The sequence below is a fragment of the Coregonus lavaretus genome (assembly GCF_964263955.1).
Source record: "Coregonus lavaretus genome assembly, chromosome: 16".
NCBI lineage: Eukaryota > Metazoa > Chordata > Actinopteri > Salmoniformes > Salmonidae > Coregonus > Coregonus lavaretus.
The window spans coordinates 28,710,678-28,731,159 of NC_140003.1; the positions used below are offsets into that span (position 1 = coordinate 28,710,678).

The window sequence follows — 20,482 nt, forward strand, 5'->3', positions numbered from 1 at the left end:
GTAGTTGCCTGGCCTATATTTTGAGCAACCATTTTCACCTTTTATAATACCTTTTGGTTTGTAGATTTGTTTATCTTCTGGCCCATATACTGTAGCTCCCATATTCTAATGCAAATGTACAATTGTATTTGCTTTGACACTGAGTGTTAATGTGTTGTTTTAATGTTGTTGTTGTTGTTGTTGTTGACATGTTGTTGTCTCCCTGTGCCAGGACTCGTCCAGTGGTAGTGGTAGAAGCCTTCATGCCCCTGCCTGTCAGTGTGAACCGCTATGTAGCGCTGTGTTCTGACAACGGTCTTCCTGCTGTCTGCATCAATGCTACAGTCTGCTTCAGGGTCCATGCTCGACTCTTTACCTCTTCAATAGGTGAGCAGACCCTCTCCCCGTGCTCCTGGCTCCCTCATAGCCCTGCACTGTGAAATCAACCTGTCTGTTTGCATTATGTTAATCGTTACATTAGTGAAGGTTATGTGTGCAGTGGCACTTACAAACAAAAGACAGTTTTGGTTCTAGTGTGTGTACTTAATAGTGACCAAAAACTCATTTTCCAAACTCATTTTCCAATGTGAGCATTATTATACTACTAGTTTGTATGTGGAAAATGGTATAATGCACAAAGTCTAGTATCTTGTGTCTCTCAGGAAATAGTCATGAAAGCCCCTGCCCTGGACTAGTTGACAGAAAACACTATTGTGTCCGAGACAGACTTTTTCTGTTTCCTTATCACTGTCAGTCCCTCCATCTTATCACTAGTCCCTGAGGCATGGGTCAGTTGGTTTAGTATGTTAACCCTGCCTTAACAACGGTTATCTCTGCAGAGCATTCCTCTGGTGAAAGTGTCCGTTAGAGCCTGTCCTGATAGATAGACTGATGTTGTCCATCAGGTACACGTTTTCTAACCACCTGTTGTCCTCAACATTATGTTTTTGGTGGGATTTCAGTTATTCAAAGTTATCTGGTATCACTGTGAAACATCACTGTCCTTTGATAGTAAACGAAAATGACTAATTTGAAGTGTCTTGCGAAATAAAACACAAGTCAATGTTATCCTCATTCAAAATATGTTTTCTCCATCTACAGTACAGTACATTTATGATTAGGAATGGGTCTGAGGTTGAGGCTGGGGCTGGGGCTGAGAAAGAGGCTGGGTCTGGGGTTGAGGCTTGGTTGCGGGCTGAGGCAGCAGACTTTGTGAAAATTAGTATTTGTGTCATTCTCAAAACTTTTGACCATGACTGTACAGTACATTTGTGATTAGGAATGGGTCTGGGGTTGAGTCTGGGGCTGAGAAAGAGGCTGGGTCTGGGGTTGAGGCTTGGTTGCGGGCTGGGGCTGGGGCTGGGGTTGACGCTGGGGTGAAGCCTGGGGTTGAGGCTGGAGTTGAGGCTGGAGTTGAGGCTGGGGCTGAGTCTGGGGTTGAGAATGGGGTTGAGGCTGGGGTGAAGGCTGTGTCTGGGGCTGAGACTGGGGTTGAGTCTGGGTCTGGGGTTGAGTCTGGGTCTGTATGTCTGGGTCTGGGGTTGAGGCTCGGTCTAGGTCTGTATGTCTGGGCTTGGGGCTGGGGTTGAGACTGGGGTTGAGTCTGGGGTTGAGTCTGGGTCTGGGGTTGAGGCTGGGTCTAGGTCTATATGTCTGGGTCTGGGGTTGATGTGTGTCTGCGGTTGAGGCTTGGACTAGGTCTGTATGTCTGGGGTGAGGCTGGGTCTAGGTCTGTATGTCTGGGGTGAGGCTGGGTTTAGGTCTGTATGTCTAGGGTTGAGGCTGGGTCTGAGGTTGAGGCTGGGTCTATGTCTGTATGTCTGGGGTTGAGGCTGGGTCTATGTCTGTATGTCTGGGGTTGAGGCTGGGTCTATGTCTGTATGTCTGGGGTTGAGGCTGGGTCTATGTCTGTATGTCTGGGGTTGAGGCTGGGTCTATGTCTGTATGTCTGGGGTTGAGGCTGGGTCTATGTCTGTATGTCTAGGGTTGAGGCTGGGTCTAGGTCTGTATGTCTGGGGTTGAGGCTGGGTCTAGGTGTGTATGTCTAGGGTTGAGGCTGGGTCTAGGTCTGTATGTCTGGGGTGAGGCTGGGTCTGGGGTTGAGCCTGGGTCTAGGTCTGTATGTCTGGGGTTGAGGCTGGGTCTAGGTCTGTATGTCTGGGGTTGAGGCTGGGTCTAGGTCTGTATGTCTGGGGTGAGGCTGGGTCTGCGGTTGAGGCTGGGTCTAGGTCTGTATGTCTGGGGTTGAGGCTGGGTCTAGGTCTGTATGTCTGGGGTGAGACGGTCTGGGGTTGAGGCTGGGTCTAGGTCTGTATGTCTGGGGTTGAGGCTGGGTCTGGGGTTGAGGTGGGGTCTAGGACGGTATGTCTGGGGTGAGGCTGGGTCTGGGGTTGAGTCTGGGTCTAGGTCTGTATGTCTGGGGTTGAGGCTGGGTCTGGGGTTGAGGCTGGGTCTAGGTTTGTATGTCTGGGGTTAGGCTGGGTCTGGGGTTGAGTCTGGGTCTAGGTCTGTATGTCTGGGGTTGAGGCTGGGTCTGGGGTTGAGCCTGGGTCTAGGTCTGTATGTCTGGGGTTGAGGCTGGGTCTAGGTCTGTATGTCTGGGGTTGAGGCTGGGTCTAGGTCTGTATGTCTGGGGTGAGGCTGGGTCTGGGGTTGAGCCTGGGTCTAGGTCTGTATGTCTGGGGTTGAGGCTGGTTCTAGGTCTGTATGTCTGGGGTTGAGGCTGGGTCTAGGTCTGTATGTCTGGGGTGAGGCTGGGTCTGGGGTTGAGGCTGGGTCTAGGTCTGTATGTCTGGGGTTGAGGCTGGGTCTAGGACTGTATGTCTGGGGTGAGGCTGGGTCTGGGATTGAGTCTGGGTCTAGGTCTGTATGTCTGGGGTTGAGGCTGGGTCTGGGGTTGAGGTTGGGTCTAGGTTTGTATGTCTGGGGTTAGGCTGGGTCTGGGGTTGAGTCTGGGTCTAGGTCTGTATGTCTGGGGTTGAGGCTGGGTCTAGGTCTGAATGTCTGGGGTTGAGGCTGGGTCTAGGTCTGTATGTCTGGGGTTGAGGCTGGGTCTAGGTCTGTATGTCTGGGTTGAGGCTGGGTCTGGAGTTGAGGCTGGGTCTAGGTCTGTATGTCTGGGGTTGAGGCTGGGTCTAGGTCTGTATGTCTGGGGTGAGGCTGGGTCTGGGGTTGAGCCTGGGTCTAGGTCTGTATGTCTGGGGTTGAGGCTGGGTCTAGGTCTGTATGTCTGGGGTTGAGGCTGGGTCTAGGTCTGTATGTCTGGGGTGAGGCTGGGTCTGGGGTTGAGGCTGGGTCTAGGTCTGTATGTCTGGGGTTGAGGCTGGGTCTAGGTCTGTATGTCTGGGGTGAGGCTGGGTCTGGGGTTGAGGCTGGGTCTAGGTCTGTATGTCTGTGGTTGAGGCTGGGTCTAGGTCTGTATGTCTGGGGTGAGACTGGGTCTGGGGTTGAGGCTGGGTCTAGGTCTGTATGTCTGGGGTTGAGGCTGGGTCTGGGGTAGGCGGGGTCTAGGACTGTATGTCTGGGGTGAGGCTGGGTCTGGGGTTGAGACTGGGTCTAGGTCTGTATGTCTGGGGTTGAGGCTGGGTCTGGGGTTGAGGCTGGGTCTAGGTTTGTATGTCTGGGGTGAGGCTGGGTCTGGGGTTGAGTCTGGGTCTAGGTCTGTATGTCTGGGGTTGAGGCTGGGTCTGGGGTTGAGGCTGGGCCTACTGTAGGTTTGTATGTCTTGGGCCCTGGTTCATGTGAACTCTGGATGCTCTCTGAAACAAAAACCTCATGCTCTCTCTCCCTCACCCTCCCTCCCTCCCTCCCTCCCTCCCTCCCTCCCTCCCTCCCTCCCTCCCTCCCTCCCTCCCTCCATCTCCTTCACTCACTCTCTCCCATAGAGCTCCAGTATAATCTGACAGCAGACACGCACCACAAGGAGTCCTTCCCCTCACGTTTCCATTTCCACGGAAACGGGACGTCCAACGCTACAACAGGGCGGGTCAAGATCAGACATGACCAGCTGACCTGCGTCCCCCACCAGGCCTTCATGAGGGTGAGTAAGAGGTCAGGGGTTAGGGGTCGGGATGTGGGAGTCAGCAGCTGTAACCACTGAGAACTGTTGCCAGTTATGCAATGACTTCAGGTCAGTTTAGAACCCCAGCCCAGACATTATAATCACTAATTCAGAGTCAGTTATTGTAAGACCCTATGCATGGCATCATTCTGCTTGACATCAAAGCACTGACCTCAAGTCAGTTTAGACTGTGGAGTCAATTATTAAAATATCATCATGCTACTGATATAGATCAAATTACTGACTTCAGGTCAGGTCAGCATGCTACTGATAGAGATCAAAGAACTGACTTCAGGTCAGGTCAGCATGCTACTGATAGAGATCAAAGCACTATGAGTCAGTAGAGTAGAGGGACATTAGGCATGGTTTGATGGTCATAGACCTGTTTTACCTTTCAGACGATGACTGGTTTGTTATCAGGATGGACCATCAGTTGGTTAGCAACTGCACCAATGACTCATTCAGTCTAGGTCTGATAAAAGGATCTAATAAGATGGACAGTAGGTGACGTTGGGAAGTCCAGAACAACGTATCACTTTACATGGGAAGGAGCATAGTGAACTGGATAATAATAAAGGGGTACTGGGAGGAAAGGAGGGGGGTGGAGGGGAGCCCCTCTGGACTCTCTCTCGCTCTCTCTCTTTCTATCTATCTCTCTCTTTCTATCTCTCTCTCTCTCTCTCTCTCTCTCTCTCTCTCTCTCTCTCTCTCTCTCTCTCTCTCTCTCTCTCTCTCTCTCTCTCTCTCTCTTTCCCTCATTCTAATCAGGGCCATCTAAGCTAGCTCATGTTTTAACCCATGCACTAATTAATGGATGTCTCTCTTTGTGCTGGGCCATACTGGGCTGTTCTTATTAATAGCTAGAGAAGGAGTTATTGGAGACCATAAACCAGCATCATCATCTGTCAGAGGAAATCCCAATGAGGGTGTGTGTGTGTGTGTGCCTTAGACCACTGAGTGGCGCAGTGGTCTAAGGCACTGCATCGCAGTGCTAACTGTGCCACTAGAGATCCTGGTTCGAATCCAGGCTCTGTCGCAACCGGCCGCGACCGGGAGACTCATGGGCGGCGCACAATTGGCCCAGCGTTGTCCAGGGTAGGGGAGGGAATGGCCGGCAGGGATGTAGCTCAGTTGATAGAGCATGGTGTTTGCAACGCCAGGGTTGTGGGTTTGATTCCCACGGGGTGCCAGTATAAAAAAAAAAGGTAAAGGTATTCACTAACTGTAAGTTGCTCTGGATAAGAGCGTCTGCTAAATGACGTAAATGTGTCTGTGTATTTTTTAAGTGTAATTAATGGGCAATGGCAGTAATGAATGTTATAAACAGACGTAACAGTACAGCAGTACAGAGGACTGGTAGGGGAATGTGACTGACTGATGTGACATGGGATATACTGGGGCTAATAGTGGCTCAGGGGCTTTTGCCTTGTCTTTTGGTCGTCCATTTTAGAGTTTAGCTGTTGTGTAGGTATATTCCGCCACCCACATACAGTACAGACATGAGTCAGTGTGTAATTGTAATGTTGTTTATGTTAATGAATGGCCTCTGGGGAGTGTGTTTTCCATGTGTACAGAGAGAGAACACAACATGCTGTTACTCGGTTGTGACCAAACCAAACCTCATAGAAAGCTTTGCATGCATAGCTAATGAACCGCTAGTTTATAGCTGCTATACGTGCTCACTGATAAAAGGAGAAAGGGTGGGACATAGGAATCATGGTCTCGTTCTATAGATACCATTCTTCACAATGTTATGTATTCAATCATTAAGCCATAGAAATGTATAACAGTCCTTTTTTGGTATCATAACATTATGACTTAGTCAGAACACCTTTAGCAACAATTTAGCAACAGCTAAAATATACATCTTTGTCTTCAATAAAAACTGTATGTCAGAATTAGGAGATGACTGTAGTTTGCTGTCCATCCTTAAGCTAAAGGCAGGCGTCTGAGCTGGAGGAGAGGCTCTTCGGGACATCTGCAGTGGCCACAAGCCAACTCTTTTAGTGGGACAGACAGCACAGGACACTGTAACATTATGCCAGAGCACAGGCAGGCCCCCACAACAACCTACCCCAGAACATAAATTAGCACAGTCAAGCAAGAAGCTCCCCTCTTCTCAAGGTTGTATGTAAATTAATCCTTTCATTTTCTCTTTCTCTTTACCTCTTGTAGAAAGATGTCCAAGATATCTTCACGCCCATCCGTTTTGAGGTGACGTACGCCCTCAGAGAGCACACTGTCCATAACGGGGGATCCACTTTTCCTGCTCTGAAACCCATACTGCAGCAGAGAGGGGAACACGGTAACCTGGTGGCCAATAAGGTGAGTCTCATAGGCCCAGTTTTCCAGACACAGATTAAGGCCTAGATTCAATCAGATCAAGCATTAACCGGCAATAGCGGACACATTTTACATTTTAGTCATTTAGCAGACGCTCTTATCCAGAGCGACTTACAGGAGCAATTAGGGTTAAGTGCCTTGCTCAAGGGCACATCGACAGATGTTTCACCTAGTCGGCTCAGGGATTAGAACCAGCGACCTTTCGGTTACTGGCACAACGCTCTTAACCACTAAGCTACCTGCGGACACCCGCGTAGCTGATGTTTTGGCGGTGTCGGAGGTGTAACTGAGTTGGAGCGGTCAAATCGGTGAGCAGATGCAGATCATTGTCACGAAGCCACACCCATCTCACTCGCGTTAGAAGTTCAGAATGAGAAAGTGTAGGCTATACAGAAATAATGACGCTCAAATTGAAAATCATTAAACAAAATAAATAATGAGGATTTATATCATCCTTATCGAGGTGTAGATTATCTCACATTCCAGTGTTCCAATTTGTAAACAAGGCTGCATGGGATTTCTCTTAATGCGAATCCATGCAGCCAATGGAAAAACTATTATTTTGATGTCATGGATGGTCAGTCCTTGTATCCATAGCTCTGTCTATGAATTTGAGAGTGGTTGCATTTTTCCTATCTCTCAGCTTTTCAACGAAACGGAGCCGGGGTGATCGCTTTGTTATTGTTTCAATTAAAGGATTCTAGCTTTAAGAATCATGCTCTATGGAGAATCTACATTGAAAGTGCTCTTTTGCCCAGGTACTAGGCTTAATCTGCGCTACAGTTCTCCACTCATATTGATGCATGTTATGGTAGAGGATTCATAACTGTACGGAAGGCCCCATCATCTTACACTTTGTTTGGACCTTTCTTCTCTACAGACAATGTTTGCTCGGTACTGTTCATTGGCCAACTGCTCAACCAATCTGCAGGTCTCTGCTCAACTGGTGTTACCACAGTAAGTACTGTAGCATTTCATCATGTTCAATTACAATATGTTCAGGTGTTTTCTTTTTCTCACAACCTTTTGTCTTGAAGCTTTGACTTTCTATTTCTCATCTCTGCTGTGGACAAAGCTGAGCTCTTGAAACAAACAGTATTTCTGGAGGGAAAACAACCTTCATAGGACCTAGATCAGGTTTTGTCAGTAGAGCCTCCATTACACCAATATAGTCACACTTCCCCTTAAACGCTTAACCGCCAGGCTATTTTAGCCTGTACCTCCCAGATAATAATACATTATCTGATTATTCATGAGGCGTGTGTGTGTGTGTGTGTGTGTGTGTGTGTGTGTGTGTGTGTGTGTGTGTGTGTGTGTGTGTGTGTGTGTGTGTGTGTGTGTGTGTGTGTGTGTGTGTGTGTGTGTGTGTGTTTGTGTGCGTGTGCTTGCGTTCTTTCGGGCAGACTTGTGAGCCCCTCAGTGTTGGTGGTGTCAAGGAAACACACACACACCCCACCACCCACTATAGGCCCTGGTCAAAAGTAATGCACTATGTAGGGAATATGGTGCCATTTAGGATGCAGCCCTAGTCTCAGTGCCAGCTCAGTTCAGTTCCCCTCCCTAAGTTGTGGTTACTAATTTCCTGCTGTAAAGCCAGGAAACCAGCACGTCCCAGATGGCACCCTATTCCCTATGTAGTGCACTACTTTTGACCAGGGCCCATAGAGATATAGGGAATAGGGTGCCATTTGGGACATGTTGGTTCTCTGTGGTCCTCTGTAGCTCAGCTGGTAGAGCACGGCGCTTGTAACGCCAAGGTAGTGGGTTCGATCCCTGGGACCACCCATACACAAAAATGTATGCACGCATGACTGTAAGTTGCTTTGGATAAAAGCGTCTGCTAAATGGCATATTATTATTATTATTATTCTCTCTGTTGTTTCTAAAACTGTCACTGTTTAGTCTGCTGGTCTCCTCTGAAATCATGAGGCTGGCACTTTTTGGAAAGTTATACGACTCAAATCTAGTGAAGTATGAAATAAGGTGTTTTGTTGTATGACTGAAGTCAATTGAAGTAAGGCAATTGCCTGCACAAGAGGGTATGATTAATTATGGTTTTAGCACAGATGTGGGCTAGTCACAGGTATAAGGAGAGAGCCTTTCAGTTTTATAATTAAGCAATAAGGCCAGAGGAGGTATGGTATATGGCCAATATACCACGGCTAAGGGCTGTTCTTATACACGACGCAATGCAGAGTGCCTGGATACAGCCATTAGCCGTGGTATATTGGCCATATACCACAATCCCCCAAGGTGCCTTATTGCTATTGTAAACTGGTTACCAACGTAATTAGAACCATACAAATGTATTTTCTACGGTCTGATATACCACAGCTTTCAGCCGATCAGCATTCATGGCTCAAACCACCCAGTTTATAATAAGACTGTTGTTATTGCAGGAGACACAACAACATGCCGTACTTTGCACTTGGCAATGGGAAGACCATCATGTTGAACACAGCCCTGGTGAACACTGGAGATGATGCATTCCTCCCCAGACTCCAGCTCCGATTCCCCAGTAACCTGCACTACATCAAAGTGCTTGACACAGTAAGTGTTTGATTGATGTATTTATTTATGTGATGATTACCCAAAGTTATTCAAGTTCTCATATGATCACTAATGTAATTTAGACGTTGTTGCACTGACAGTTCAAGAAAAACACACACAATGCTGTGAAAAAGCAGAAGAATCTGTGCCCTCTTGGATTGCAATAAGTAACTCACACAATCCCATGATCTATCTGTTATTGTTTTCAGGAGGAGAAGTTTGTGAGCTGTGACATTTCAGAGGAGAACAAGACAATAGTAGGAGTGGATTGCAGTGTGGGAAACCTGTACCTCAGCTCTGGGGCCAAGGTGGGTTTCACACTCAATCGTACTCCAACCTTACTCCAATGTTACTCTTACATTACTCTAACACTACTCCAATGTTATACTCCAACCTTACTCCACTGTTACTCCATTAAACTGGATCTGAGTATTCTCACTGCTTGTTGGAAACACCATCAGCTGATGACTAATTTGAACTAATTACTCAGACCAATTTATTTAGTTAGGTGCCAATGTTCCTGCTGTTTTCAAGGTGGTGTCTTATTTTCCACAGCTTCTGCTGTTGTCTTGCTTGGTAGCTAATGAGACTTTCCGTCTTTTCTGCAGGTCAATATCAGTTTTCTGTTGGATGTGAACCAGAGTAGTAGTGTTGGTGACGTTAGCATCTTCATCAACGCTAGTGGGTAAGTACAGACCCACCTTTGTTGAATGATCCTGCAGTGTTATTGAGCGCAATGTTTCGACCCAAAGGTCTTTGTCAGTATCTTTCTTTCATGACTTTTGCAAGTAACTGGATGTGCTTACACTACTTCTGACCTAAGAGCAGATCTCCTAATCCCCGAACACATTCTCTCTCCGAAATACATGAAATAATCAAATCACAGGAGGCTGGTGGCACCTTAATTGGGGAGGACAGGCTCCTAGAAATGTCTGGAACTGAATTAAATAGAATGGTATTGAACTCATCAAACACATGGTTTCCATGGTTTCCATGTGTTTGATACCATTCCATTTACTCCATTCCAGCCATTATTATGAGCTGTCCTCCCCTCAGCAGCCTCCTGTGAATCTAATGGCATGTTTTTGAAACTGACGTCTTGTTACAATGTCGGTGACGTCTTGCTACTGGCCAGCCTTATTAAACCAAACAGGCAAACAGAGAATTGTAAAACAGCCCAGTGAGACACAGTGAGATATGATGTAGTTAGTTTATGTGTTTGTTCTGTTGTTAGGGGAACAGGAAACACAAAGTCTGAGTTAGCTGAACCCTTCAAGTCAGAGGGTGCTGCAGGTTCCCTCTTTTGGGTTCTGTCCCGTAGTTGTTAGATTGTGTGGTTAAGAAATACTTCTGGCATTCTGTGTTTTGTCATTTGGGTAAATAATGGCTTTGGAATGTTTGGCCGTTCCAGAACACTCTAGAACAGGGGTGTCAAATTCATTTTAGCTCAGGGGCCACATGGAGGAAAATCTATTCCCAAGTGGGCCGGACCGGAAAAATCATGGTATATATAACTTAAAAACAACAACTTCAGATTGTTTTCTTTGTTTTAATACGATCAACATACAACATAAAGCTGGAGCCTGAGGACAGTGTGTCCAAAATAGTACAAGCACAACATCACTATTAATCATAAAACACGTCAAGTTTATTTGAAAATTCTAAAGAAAAAGAACACACAAACACACACTGCCTCAGTGATTAACAGAACTGTTTCACAGATCACAGAACTATATCAGGGTGTCATTTCTCAGGCAGAAATGTAGATGCAAATAATGAAATCCTGTTCCCCAAACAAGTGCAAGAACCACAGAGTCAAGAATAGGTTAAATATACAAATAAAATAAAATCAATTAAAAACAATAGCACATCAACATAAAAACATATAAACATAAAGCTGGAGCCTGAGGACAGTGTCCAAAAGCACAACATGACTATTAATCATAAAACACCTCAAGTTATTTGAAAGTTCTGAGGACAAAGAACACACAAACACACAATGCCTCAGTGATTCACAGAAGTATATCACAGATCACGGAACTATATCAGGGTGTCATTTCTCAGGCAGAAATGTAGATACAAATAATGTAATCCTGTTCCCCAAACAAGTGCAAGAACCACAGAGTCAAGAATAGGTTAAATATACAAATAATAAAAATCAATTAAAAACAATAGCACATCAACATAAAAACATATAAACATAAATCTGAAAGCGTTGCTCAAACTCCCGTAACAGTCCCGTTATTTTATCTTTGAACGGCTTTATGTCTGCCACATGTTGGGTCGCGCACACATTTTTCAGACAGGGGAAGTGAGCTGCATCACCACCGGCAAGTTGCGTCTCCCACAATGACAGCTTCAACTTGAAAGAACGTATGCTGTCATAATACTGCGTGACAACTTTGTTGCGCCCTTGCAGCTGTTTGTTCAAGTTATTCAGGTGCTCTGTAACATCCACCATAAATGCAAGGTCCTGCATCCATTCTGCGGAATGAAATTCTAACACTGGTTTGCCCTTTTCTTCCATGAACTGTTCAATTTCTTCTCGTAAATCAAAGAAACGCCTCAGCACAGCACCTCGGCTTAACCATCTTACCTCAGTGTGGTATGGCAGGCCATAGATGTGGTCTTTCTCTCTGAGAAGGCTGTCAAACTGACGGTGATTCAGGCTTCTGGATCGGATGAAATTAACAGTTTGGATGACCACCTTCATGACGTTATCCATCTTTAATGACTTGCAACACAAAGCCTCCTGGTGCAAAATACAGTGAAAAGTCAAAAATCACGTCCTCCATTTGCAGATTGCACTTTCTCTCTGAACTTTGTCACAACGCCTGCTTTTTTCCCGATCATTGAGGGCGCACCATCTGTAGCCAGGCTGACAGCGCGGGACCAGTCCACTCCGACCCTGTCCAGCGCGCCGACGAGTGCGGTAAAAATATCAGCTGCTGTTGTTGTATCTGTCATCGGCACCAACTCCACGAACTCCTCGGTGACGGTCAATGTGTCATCAACTCCGCGGATGAAAATGGCCAGTTGTGCAACATCTGTAATGTCCGTGCTTTCATCAATTGCAACCGAAAACGCAATAAATGACTTTACTTTTTGCTTCAACTGGCTGTCCAAATCCACTGAAAGATCGGAAATCCTGTCTGCAACTGTGTTTCTTGTCAGGCTGATATTTGCAAAAGCCTGCCGCTTTTCAGGGCACACAATCTCCGCTGCCTTCATCATGCATGTTTTTACAAATTCACCCTCACTAAATGGTTTTGAAGCCACTGCGATTTCATTAGCAATGAGGTAGCTAGCTTTCACTGCAGCGTCACTGATGTCTCGGCTGTGAGTAAACACAGACTGCTGTTTCTTCAGACCCGCCAACAGTTCATTCACCTTCTCTCATCTCCGCTGTCCTTGAAAGTTGTCATATTTGTCGGCATAAAGACTCACATAGTGGCGACGAAGGTTATATTCTTTCAGCACTGCAACATGCTCTGAACACACCAAACATACAGCTTTCCCATTCAATTCCGTGAATAAATAGAAAGATGACCATTTTTCTTGGAACACTCTGCACTCTGCGTCCACTTTTCTCTTTTTTGACAGAGACATATTGGGGCAATGAGGGTGCCAAAGCACATAATGTTAAAAGTAGAAGCCGTAATAAATATCGCGGGCAAAACAAAGTAGCTCATTGGCTGCACGTGCTTGACCTACTTGCTCTGCCCCGGTATAAACAGTTTGCTTGCTTAACACAATTGCTATTGCGCCATCCAGTGGACGCAATTGGAACAGCAGTTTATTTTATAGAAAAATTGCAGCGCATTTTTATACTTGACAAAATTATTATTAATGTTTTTTATTATTATTATTTTTTTTAATCATCTCGCGGGCCGGATTAAACCCGTTTGCGGGCCTGATCCGGCCCGCGGGCCGGACGTTTGACACCCCTGCTCTAGAACATTCCATGTTTGAACTTAACTGGAGTTTTGTTCAAAGACGATAAATATGAAGTTACTAAGACCTGACTTCCTTCAAACATATTTTGAACAGCATTTGAATTGGATCAAAGGTAGTTAATGTTATAAACTCCTCTTTAAGGGCCCAATTCAATCAGATTCACATAGGTGATGTTTTGACTTGTCGGAGGTGAAACTGCATTAGAGCTGTCAAATCCACAAGCACCTCCCAGCATTATACCTAAAGCGGACATTGCCCTTGGCTGCACGGAGTCACATTAAGAGAAATCCCATGCAGCCTTGTTTGCAAGTTCGAACACTGGAATGTGAGATGTAATCTACATTATTTTGCTTTGAGTCCTTTACCAGTATAATGGCATGAGCTATGTTATTAGGCCTGCATCACTATACAATGTAATCAAAATAGATAATTTATTATTTTATCTTACATTGTGTCTTTTCCAGGGACAATTATGAAAACGAGGATCTTCTGCACGACAACTCTGCCACTTTGATGTTACCACTGAGATATGGAGTAGATGTCAACATCCATGGGTAAGACATTGATTTACAGCAGGGGTAGGCAACTAGATTCAGCCGCGGGCTGATTTTTGTTGGGGTGGTTTGTACACCTGACCACAACTAAGCCCAAAAAGAGATTGTATTTGAAAATAACAATCATTTCATTACTTCATTGCATTGATACACGATCAAATATCTTTTTTTAATTCATGGGAATACTTAGGAACAGATTTCCTAAATTATTTTTTTTTTTGCTGAATTCCTGGGGATTTTACAGTCTTTTTGACCAAAAACTATTTTTACTAAACACTTTGGGGGACCAAAACAGACCACCCGAGGGACGGTTTTGGCTCGCGGGCCGCCTGTTGTCGACCCCTGATTTTACAGTAACAAAGACAGTTCCTTGCTCTTCATTGGCAGTATATATAAACACATATTATTGTAATTCATAAGATAATCACTGCTCTCCTTTGCAGGTTTATGACTCCAACATCCTTTGTATTTGGTGACCAGGAGCCTATTCCAGTTGATTGCTACACAGAGGCATTCAATTACACTTACAAGGTATGTACAGTACACACTTATGAGAGACTGATAGACTCACTAGAGCTTAGTTGGAGATTTTGAATGAATTAATGAGTTTATACTGACCTAATACCTGTGTACTTTCCTCCACTTGACAGGTTGTCAATATTGGTCCAAGCAAATCTCTCAACACGATAGTGGAGATTGATATTCCCAAGATCCTATCGCCATATCCATACAGATTACTCCACATCACAGACTTCCAGGTATGTTTGGGAATATTCATAACTTGTCACATGGATGTCTATTTATAAACGTTTAACTAGATTATAGTTATATTATTATATTTTTCTGTTATTCAACTTTTCTATTCTACTTAATACAGTATGAGCATGTTTGCATTGTGATATAAGCATACATTAATTAATGTTTAACTTTATTTTCCATCTGTCAGACGTCTCTTGGAGAATGCTCCATTAAAAACGGCTCCATTGCAGTGGAGGATGACTGTGAGGTGCCACAGTCCTCTTTCATCAAAGAACTGGTCTTCTTCTTCTCCAAAACCAGCAAACGCAAAATGGTAAATACCACCCCCTACATACTCCTCCCATCTGATATATAGTTATCTATACCACTCATTTTGTTGAGGAAGTGGCATTCCAATTGAGTGTCCTTTGTCCTTATTTCAGCATTACCATTGAATTGCTGATTGTTGTATGTTTGTATATTTCCTGTCCTTTTTTATTGTGAGAGCTTAGATGAGGAAGATTTCCAATGTATCCATTACACATAAAATAAAATATAACCTTGAATTTGAACCTTTCTCTCCAGTTCTGTGCCCATGGTGACGGCCTGTGCCTGACTCTCGAGTGTAGACTAGGAGACATGGATATCGGGAAAGAAGCCTCCATTCACATGGAAGTGAAGCTGAACCCTACCGTTCTACAGCTCTCACCTGTAAACACTTCACTTCTGCTACACGTACACTTGTAAATCTCATAAATGTACCTGTGTGTGTACGGGATGGTCTGAGTGTTCCCCCCCCCCCCCCCCCCCCTTTCTTGTCATTCTATTTCTATTGTCTACTCAAGTTGATTTCCCTCCCCTCTCTTCTCAGGGTCGTCATGGAGTGATGCTGATGGAGAGTACTGGCATCATCACATCACCAAGGGAGGACCCTCAAACCATCCTCCTACAGCAGATCCCTATCGCTCAGGTAAGTAAAAGTGAATCTTATACAGTAGTCTTATGGAGAATACACTCATTACGATTTATATACTATGTCCCTTTTCCACAATTGAGGTCACTCAAGTCCATGTCCTGGTAGAGTGAGGAGGTGTCAGGAAAGCTCTGTAACCTCCAGTACCTCTGTTGAGTTTCAAACTGTATAAACTCTGGTATCCATAGGACAGTGCCGGTAATGACAGCCCTATGTAAAATACCTGCTATGCTGTGTCAGGTCATAGAGATATTATATCAGTTCTATAATATAGTTTTATTTAATTCTGTGTCTCAGGTTGTGTTGGAGGCCCACTTCAGCCAGAAGCCTCAGGCAGCAGTGGAGGTGTTTATCATTGTAGTGAGTCTACTGGTGGGACTCCTGATCCTGACCCTGCTCATCTTCGCCCTCTGGGAGGTCAGTACTACTCCCTTATATCATACACAAGACAGGATGCAAACACACTACAAAGTGAATCTGAGAGGTGATTTGAAGGAGTCAGGCGCAGAAGGGTAAATCACAGAATACAGAGTTTATTCCGTAGTACCAAGTTACGCTGGATAGCGTCAAACAATCCAGTGCACAAAACAGGCGCACTGGAACAAAACAGGCACACGGTGAAAATATCCCCGGCAATACAAAATACACAGAGCTCAACCAAGCTACTCTCTCCTCACATTCAACAATCACCTACAAGGACAAGGGGGGCAGAGGGAACACTTATACTAATGAGGGGATACAAACCAGGTGTGTGTAATAGACAAGACAAAACAAATGGAATGATGAGATATGGAGTGGCAGTGGCTAGAAGGCCAGTGACGACGAACGCCGAAGCCTGCCCGAACAAGGAGAGGAGACAGCTTCGGAGGAAGTCATGACATGGAAACCAATCACAGTCTTCTTCTCCTCCTTCTTCCTTTTCTTCAAATACATAATTTGAAGTACTAGATTTATAGATGGTAGCTGTATATCAATGTAAATACTGTAATCTGAAACTGAACCCTGTTCTCCTTCCTTCTCAGGCTGGTTTCTTCAAAAGGCAGTTCAAGAAGGAGGATGAGATCAGTAAGGATAGCTGGGACTATGTACCCAAAAATTTGACTAAGACTGAGAGTAGATCCTAAGAGTGAGACCAAGACTGAGAGTGACTGTGTCCTAATACAGAATGGTGCTATACTACAACATGGACTAACTGCTGTGGAACAGCGTTTTACTAAGAGGCACATTTTGACTGAAATCATCCAAACCCAAGGGAAAGAACTGATGGACCATTGAAATTGTGGTGGCTCTTGACAAGGAAAGAAAGAACGTAATTTCCCTAAAACATGAGGAAAAGGCTGACCATGTGTAAGTTTAAAATGTGTTGTCAGCGGGACAAATATATTACACTTTACCTCTGGGCTTGGTGGAGTGAGACTATAAAACATTGGAGTGTTTACATGGAATGTACGTTAGAACATGTTATGTACATTAGAACACAGAATGTGTACATTAGAACATGGAATGTGTACATTAAAACATGGAATGTGTACATTAGAACCTGTTTTCATTTCCTACCAAGATCTCAGGACATGAAGACGGAACATTCCATGGTCTTGTTCAATAGGCACAAACCGAAACAAGGAGGTACTATCTGTACCTGTCCATTAATTGAGGCCCGCTCATTTTCCGTTGCAAAACATTTTGCTACTGTGTGCCCTAATGAACACAACCCATGTCTCACAGACCTGACTACTTGGATTCAGTCGCAGTACAAAACATTTATGAATGCACTGCTGAAGCGTTTCTTTATGCATAGAAACTTCATCTGTATACACTCAGTGGCCAGTTTATTGGGTATACCACCCCGTTCACGAAAATGGTTCACCCCTACAGACAGTGAGTCACGTGGCCGTGGCTTGCTATATAAAGCAGGCAGAAAGGCATTGACGCATTCAGTTAATATTCGATTGAACGTTAGAATGGGCAAACGAGTGACCTAAGTGACTTTGTGCGTGGTATGATCATCGGTGCCAGGCGCGCCGGTTCCAGTATCTCAAAAACGTCCGGCCTCCTGGGCTTTTCACGCGCGACAGTGTCGAGGGTTTACCGAGAATCGTGCCACAAACAAAAAACATCCAGTCAGCAACAGTCCTGTGGGCGAAAACAGCTAATTGATGAGAGGTCGAAGGAGAATGGCAAGAATCGTGCTAGCTAAGAGGCGGGCAACAAACAGGCAAATAACGGCGCAGTACGACAATGGTATGCAGAACGGCATCTCGGAACGCACAACTCATCAGTCACGGATGGGCTATTGCAGCAGACGACCACACCGGGTTCCACTCCTATCAGCTAAAAACAAGAAGAAGCGGCTCCAGTGGGCACGTGATCACCAACACTGGACAATTGAGGAGTGGAAAAACATTGCCTGGTCCGACGAATCCTGGTTCCTGTTGCATCATGCTGATGGCAGAGTCAGGATTTGGTGTAAGCAGCACGAGTCCATGGCCCCATCATGCCTGGTGTCAACGGTACAGGCTGGTGGCGGTGGTGTAATGGTGTGGGAAATGTTTTCCTGACACACGTTAGGTCCCTTGATACCAATTGAGCAATGTTTCCATGCCCCAAACATTTCAGGCTGTTCTGAAGGCAAAGGGGGTCCGACCCGGTACTAGATGGGTGTAACTAATAAACTTGCCGGTGAGTGTATATCGATATTTACACATCTATATGTCAAATCTATATCATCAATAGGTGTGTATATATATAGAAGTGATGGGACAGAAGGTTTAAGATTATTTATGTAGTATAGAACTGAAGCCAACAGAAGGATGAGGAGGACTGTGTAGGGTTATCAGTGAAAAAAGGAGCTGTTGGGTGTCACTCAACTCACTGACTGACTCACTGAATGACACATGCCACTCCTCAAGGGGACAGCACCCTGTTTGTGTTTGTGTGTGTGTGTGTGTGTGTCATCAACTCGTACCAGTCAGGTCGTTCAAGATTGACGTCAAAATTGGACATCTATGTCCTGAGGACGACAGGAAATGCCTTCAAAACCAGCCACTAGAGGCAACAGTGAGCGCCATTACCATCAAGTAATCGTCGGGAAATGCCTTAATGTTTTAACCCTATCCCAAACCTTAACCATTACCTTAACCATTCGGACCCTCAACTTCGAAATTTGACGTTTGGAGAATGTGGATGAACATCTGATTCTGTAGTGAGACTGTGAGAGCTCGTTGCTCGTACACCATGCCAGCAGAAGTTTCTAACGCAGTCAGAAAGAAAAAATGTAAGAGCTTGTTCTTCAGAAATGACTCAGAAATGTTCCTCAAAGCATAGCAGACATGCCAGGCCTTAAATGCGACACACGGAACTGGCCTTTCCATTGGAACATTTTCATCCCTTTGGATTCCCTGTTGGAATCTTTGGAATCAGTGGATTGTGTTCTTACTGTAGCTGTAAGGGATTGGAACATTCAGGTTTAGGAGATGTGGTATGCCTTGATGATGATTATGTTTTGTTGTTGTATGAGGAAGAGTAACACGTGTTTTTACTGCTTGCATTTTAAGGTTCAGGGCAGTTAATTGAGGGAGTCAACCTTTCCTGACCAAGTTGTCAATTATGACAAAAATAAATGGGGCACATTCACATTTTTTTTTCAATAAAATAACATTTTAATTTTAATAAATAAGTGTGTGGTTTGTAAAAATGGACAGACAACATTTTGTTTGTCAACACATTTTGCTTTGGTCTGATAATGTATGTAATTGTGCACTGGAATGTGTTATTATGTTGTCTTTGCTTTTATATAAATGAACTTTTTCTATTTAATGTGTCTGTCTGTCCTCCATTTGGTAATGTGATGTCTAACATTCACAGTGTCGTACAGTAGTCATGCCTGTCGGTAACATTCAGTGGCTGTGCAACCTGAGGTTGTGTAGAATAGACAAACCCTACATAGAGACAGTTTTAGGTTGTGTCTATAGACTCCTTTCTTGTAGACAGTTTTAACTGTAGACAGTCTATAAACTGAAGACAGTTTCTTATAGAGTACAGTAGGAAAGCCTGTTTGTTACATTCAGTGTAAAGACTCATCCACCTTTAGACAGTTTTAAATGGTATCACTTCCTCTCTACAGACAGTTTAAAATGGTATCACTTCCTCTCTACAGACAGTTTTAAATGGTATCACTTCCTCTCTACAGACAGTGTTAAATGGTATCACTTCCTCTCTACAGACAGTGTTAAATGGTATCACTTCCTCCCTACAGACAGTGTTAAATGGTATCACTTCCTCTCTACAGACAGTGTTAAATGGTATCACTTCCTCTCTACAGACAGTTTTAAATGGTATCACTTCCTCTCTACAGACAGTGTTAAATGGTATCACTTCCTCTCTACAGACAGTTTTAAATGGTATCACTTCCTCTCTACAGACAGTGTTAAATGGTATCACTTCCTCTCTACAGACAGTGTTAAATGGTATCACTTCCTCTCTACAGACAGTGTTAAATGGTATCACTTCCTCTCTACAGACAGTTTTAAATGGTATCACTTCCTCTCTACAGACAGTTTTAAATGGTATCACTTCCTGTCTACAGACAGTGTTAAATGCAGCTGCACTTGATGTGTGCCTCCTCTGCCTCCTCGATGTCCACTCCAAACAGTGTCAGGAGTTGGGGATGTACCCTGGTGGTGAAACAAAAAACAAGAGGTTTCAAATGTCCCGTATTTGACAGACAAATTAACAGTACTGCTAACTTCCCTCTACTTCAGTGAAGCAGTTCTTGGATACCGGGTTTGAATTAAATACATGATCGAAAAGATGGTCAAATTATACTGAACATGACCTCTAAGAACTCTCTTTTGGGGTGTAAATGAAACCCAGAGTAATATGGCCATGCGATTACAGGTAGGGCTATACTTAGTGAGCAGCAGTAGGTCATTGCCTTGGTAACATGTTATTTGAGACAGGGGTTGTATCCAGGTTGAAGGTCTATCTGACAGTGCAGGTGCTATGGGGCTTTAGACCAGCTAAAGGATAGAGTTGTACCAACTATATCGGCCAATGTTCACACAGCGTCGTAGAGTTGGACTGCTGATCTAGGATCACTTTTAGGATCGGCACTTCTACTCTGAGACGCTTTATGAATACAACGCCTAGGGCTGGATTCAATCCGTATCGGTGAAGTTCAGTGCTATAGCGCAAATGAACTTTAAAGGTAATTTCCGATTGAGCCGACATATGCAGCGTTTACCGTCAATGCAGTCTCCGGGAACATTGCCTTGAAATTGCAATCGTGCTATAGCGCTGAACTTCAGCAATACGGATTGAATCCAGCCC

The 20,482-nt window shown here is 44.6% G+C and overlaps 1 protein-coding gene across 1 annotated transcript in view; it reads left to right on the top strand.

The window, feature by feature from the left end:
- Positions 1-17,854, top strand: part of LOC311143776 (integrin alpha-4-like) — a gene marked incomplete at its 5' end in the record, with an annotated part of 30,380 nt that extends 12,526 nt beyond the window's left edge. The window contains 15 exons of the mRNA XM_084179661.1: positions 212-366; positions 3,864-4,018; positions 6,215-6,364; positions 7,263-7,339; positions 8,782-8,932; positions 9,142-9,240; positions 9,541-9,617; positions 13,354-13,443; positions 13,887-13,974; positions 14,094-14,201; positions 14,390-14,515; positions 14,767-14,892; positions 15,053-15,151; positions 15,452-15,571; positions 16,177-17,854. Coding sequence (XP_084035787.1) covers positions 212-366; positions 3,864-4,018; positions 6,215-6,364; positions 7,263-7,339; positions 8,782-8,932; positions 9,142-9,240; positions 9,541-9,617; positions 13,354-13,443; positions 13,887-13,974; positions 14,094-14,201; positions 14,390-14,515; positions 14,767-14,892; positions 15,053-15,151; positions 15,452-15,571; positions 16,177-16,278 — 1,723 coding nt within the window. The 3' untranslated portion in view covers positions 16,279-17,854. The remainder of the gene's footprint in view (positions 1-211; positions 367-3,863; positions 4,019-6,214; positions 6,365-7,262; positions 7,340-8,781; positions 8,933-9,141; positions 9,241-9,540; positions 9,618-13,353; positions 13,444-13,886; positions 13,975-14,093; positions 14,202-14,389; positions 14,516-14,766; positions 14,893-15,052; positions 15,152-15,451; positions 15,572-16,176) is intronic.
- Positions 17,855-20,482: the final 2,628 nt, after the last annotated feature.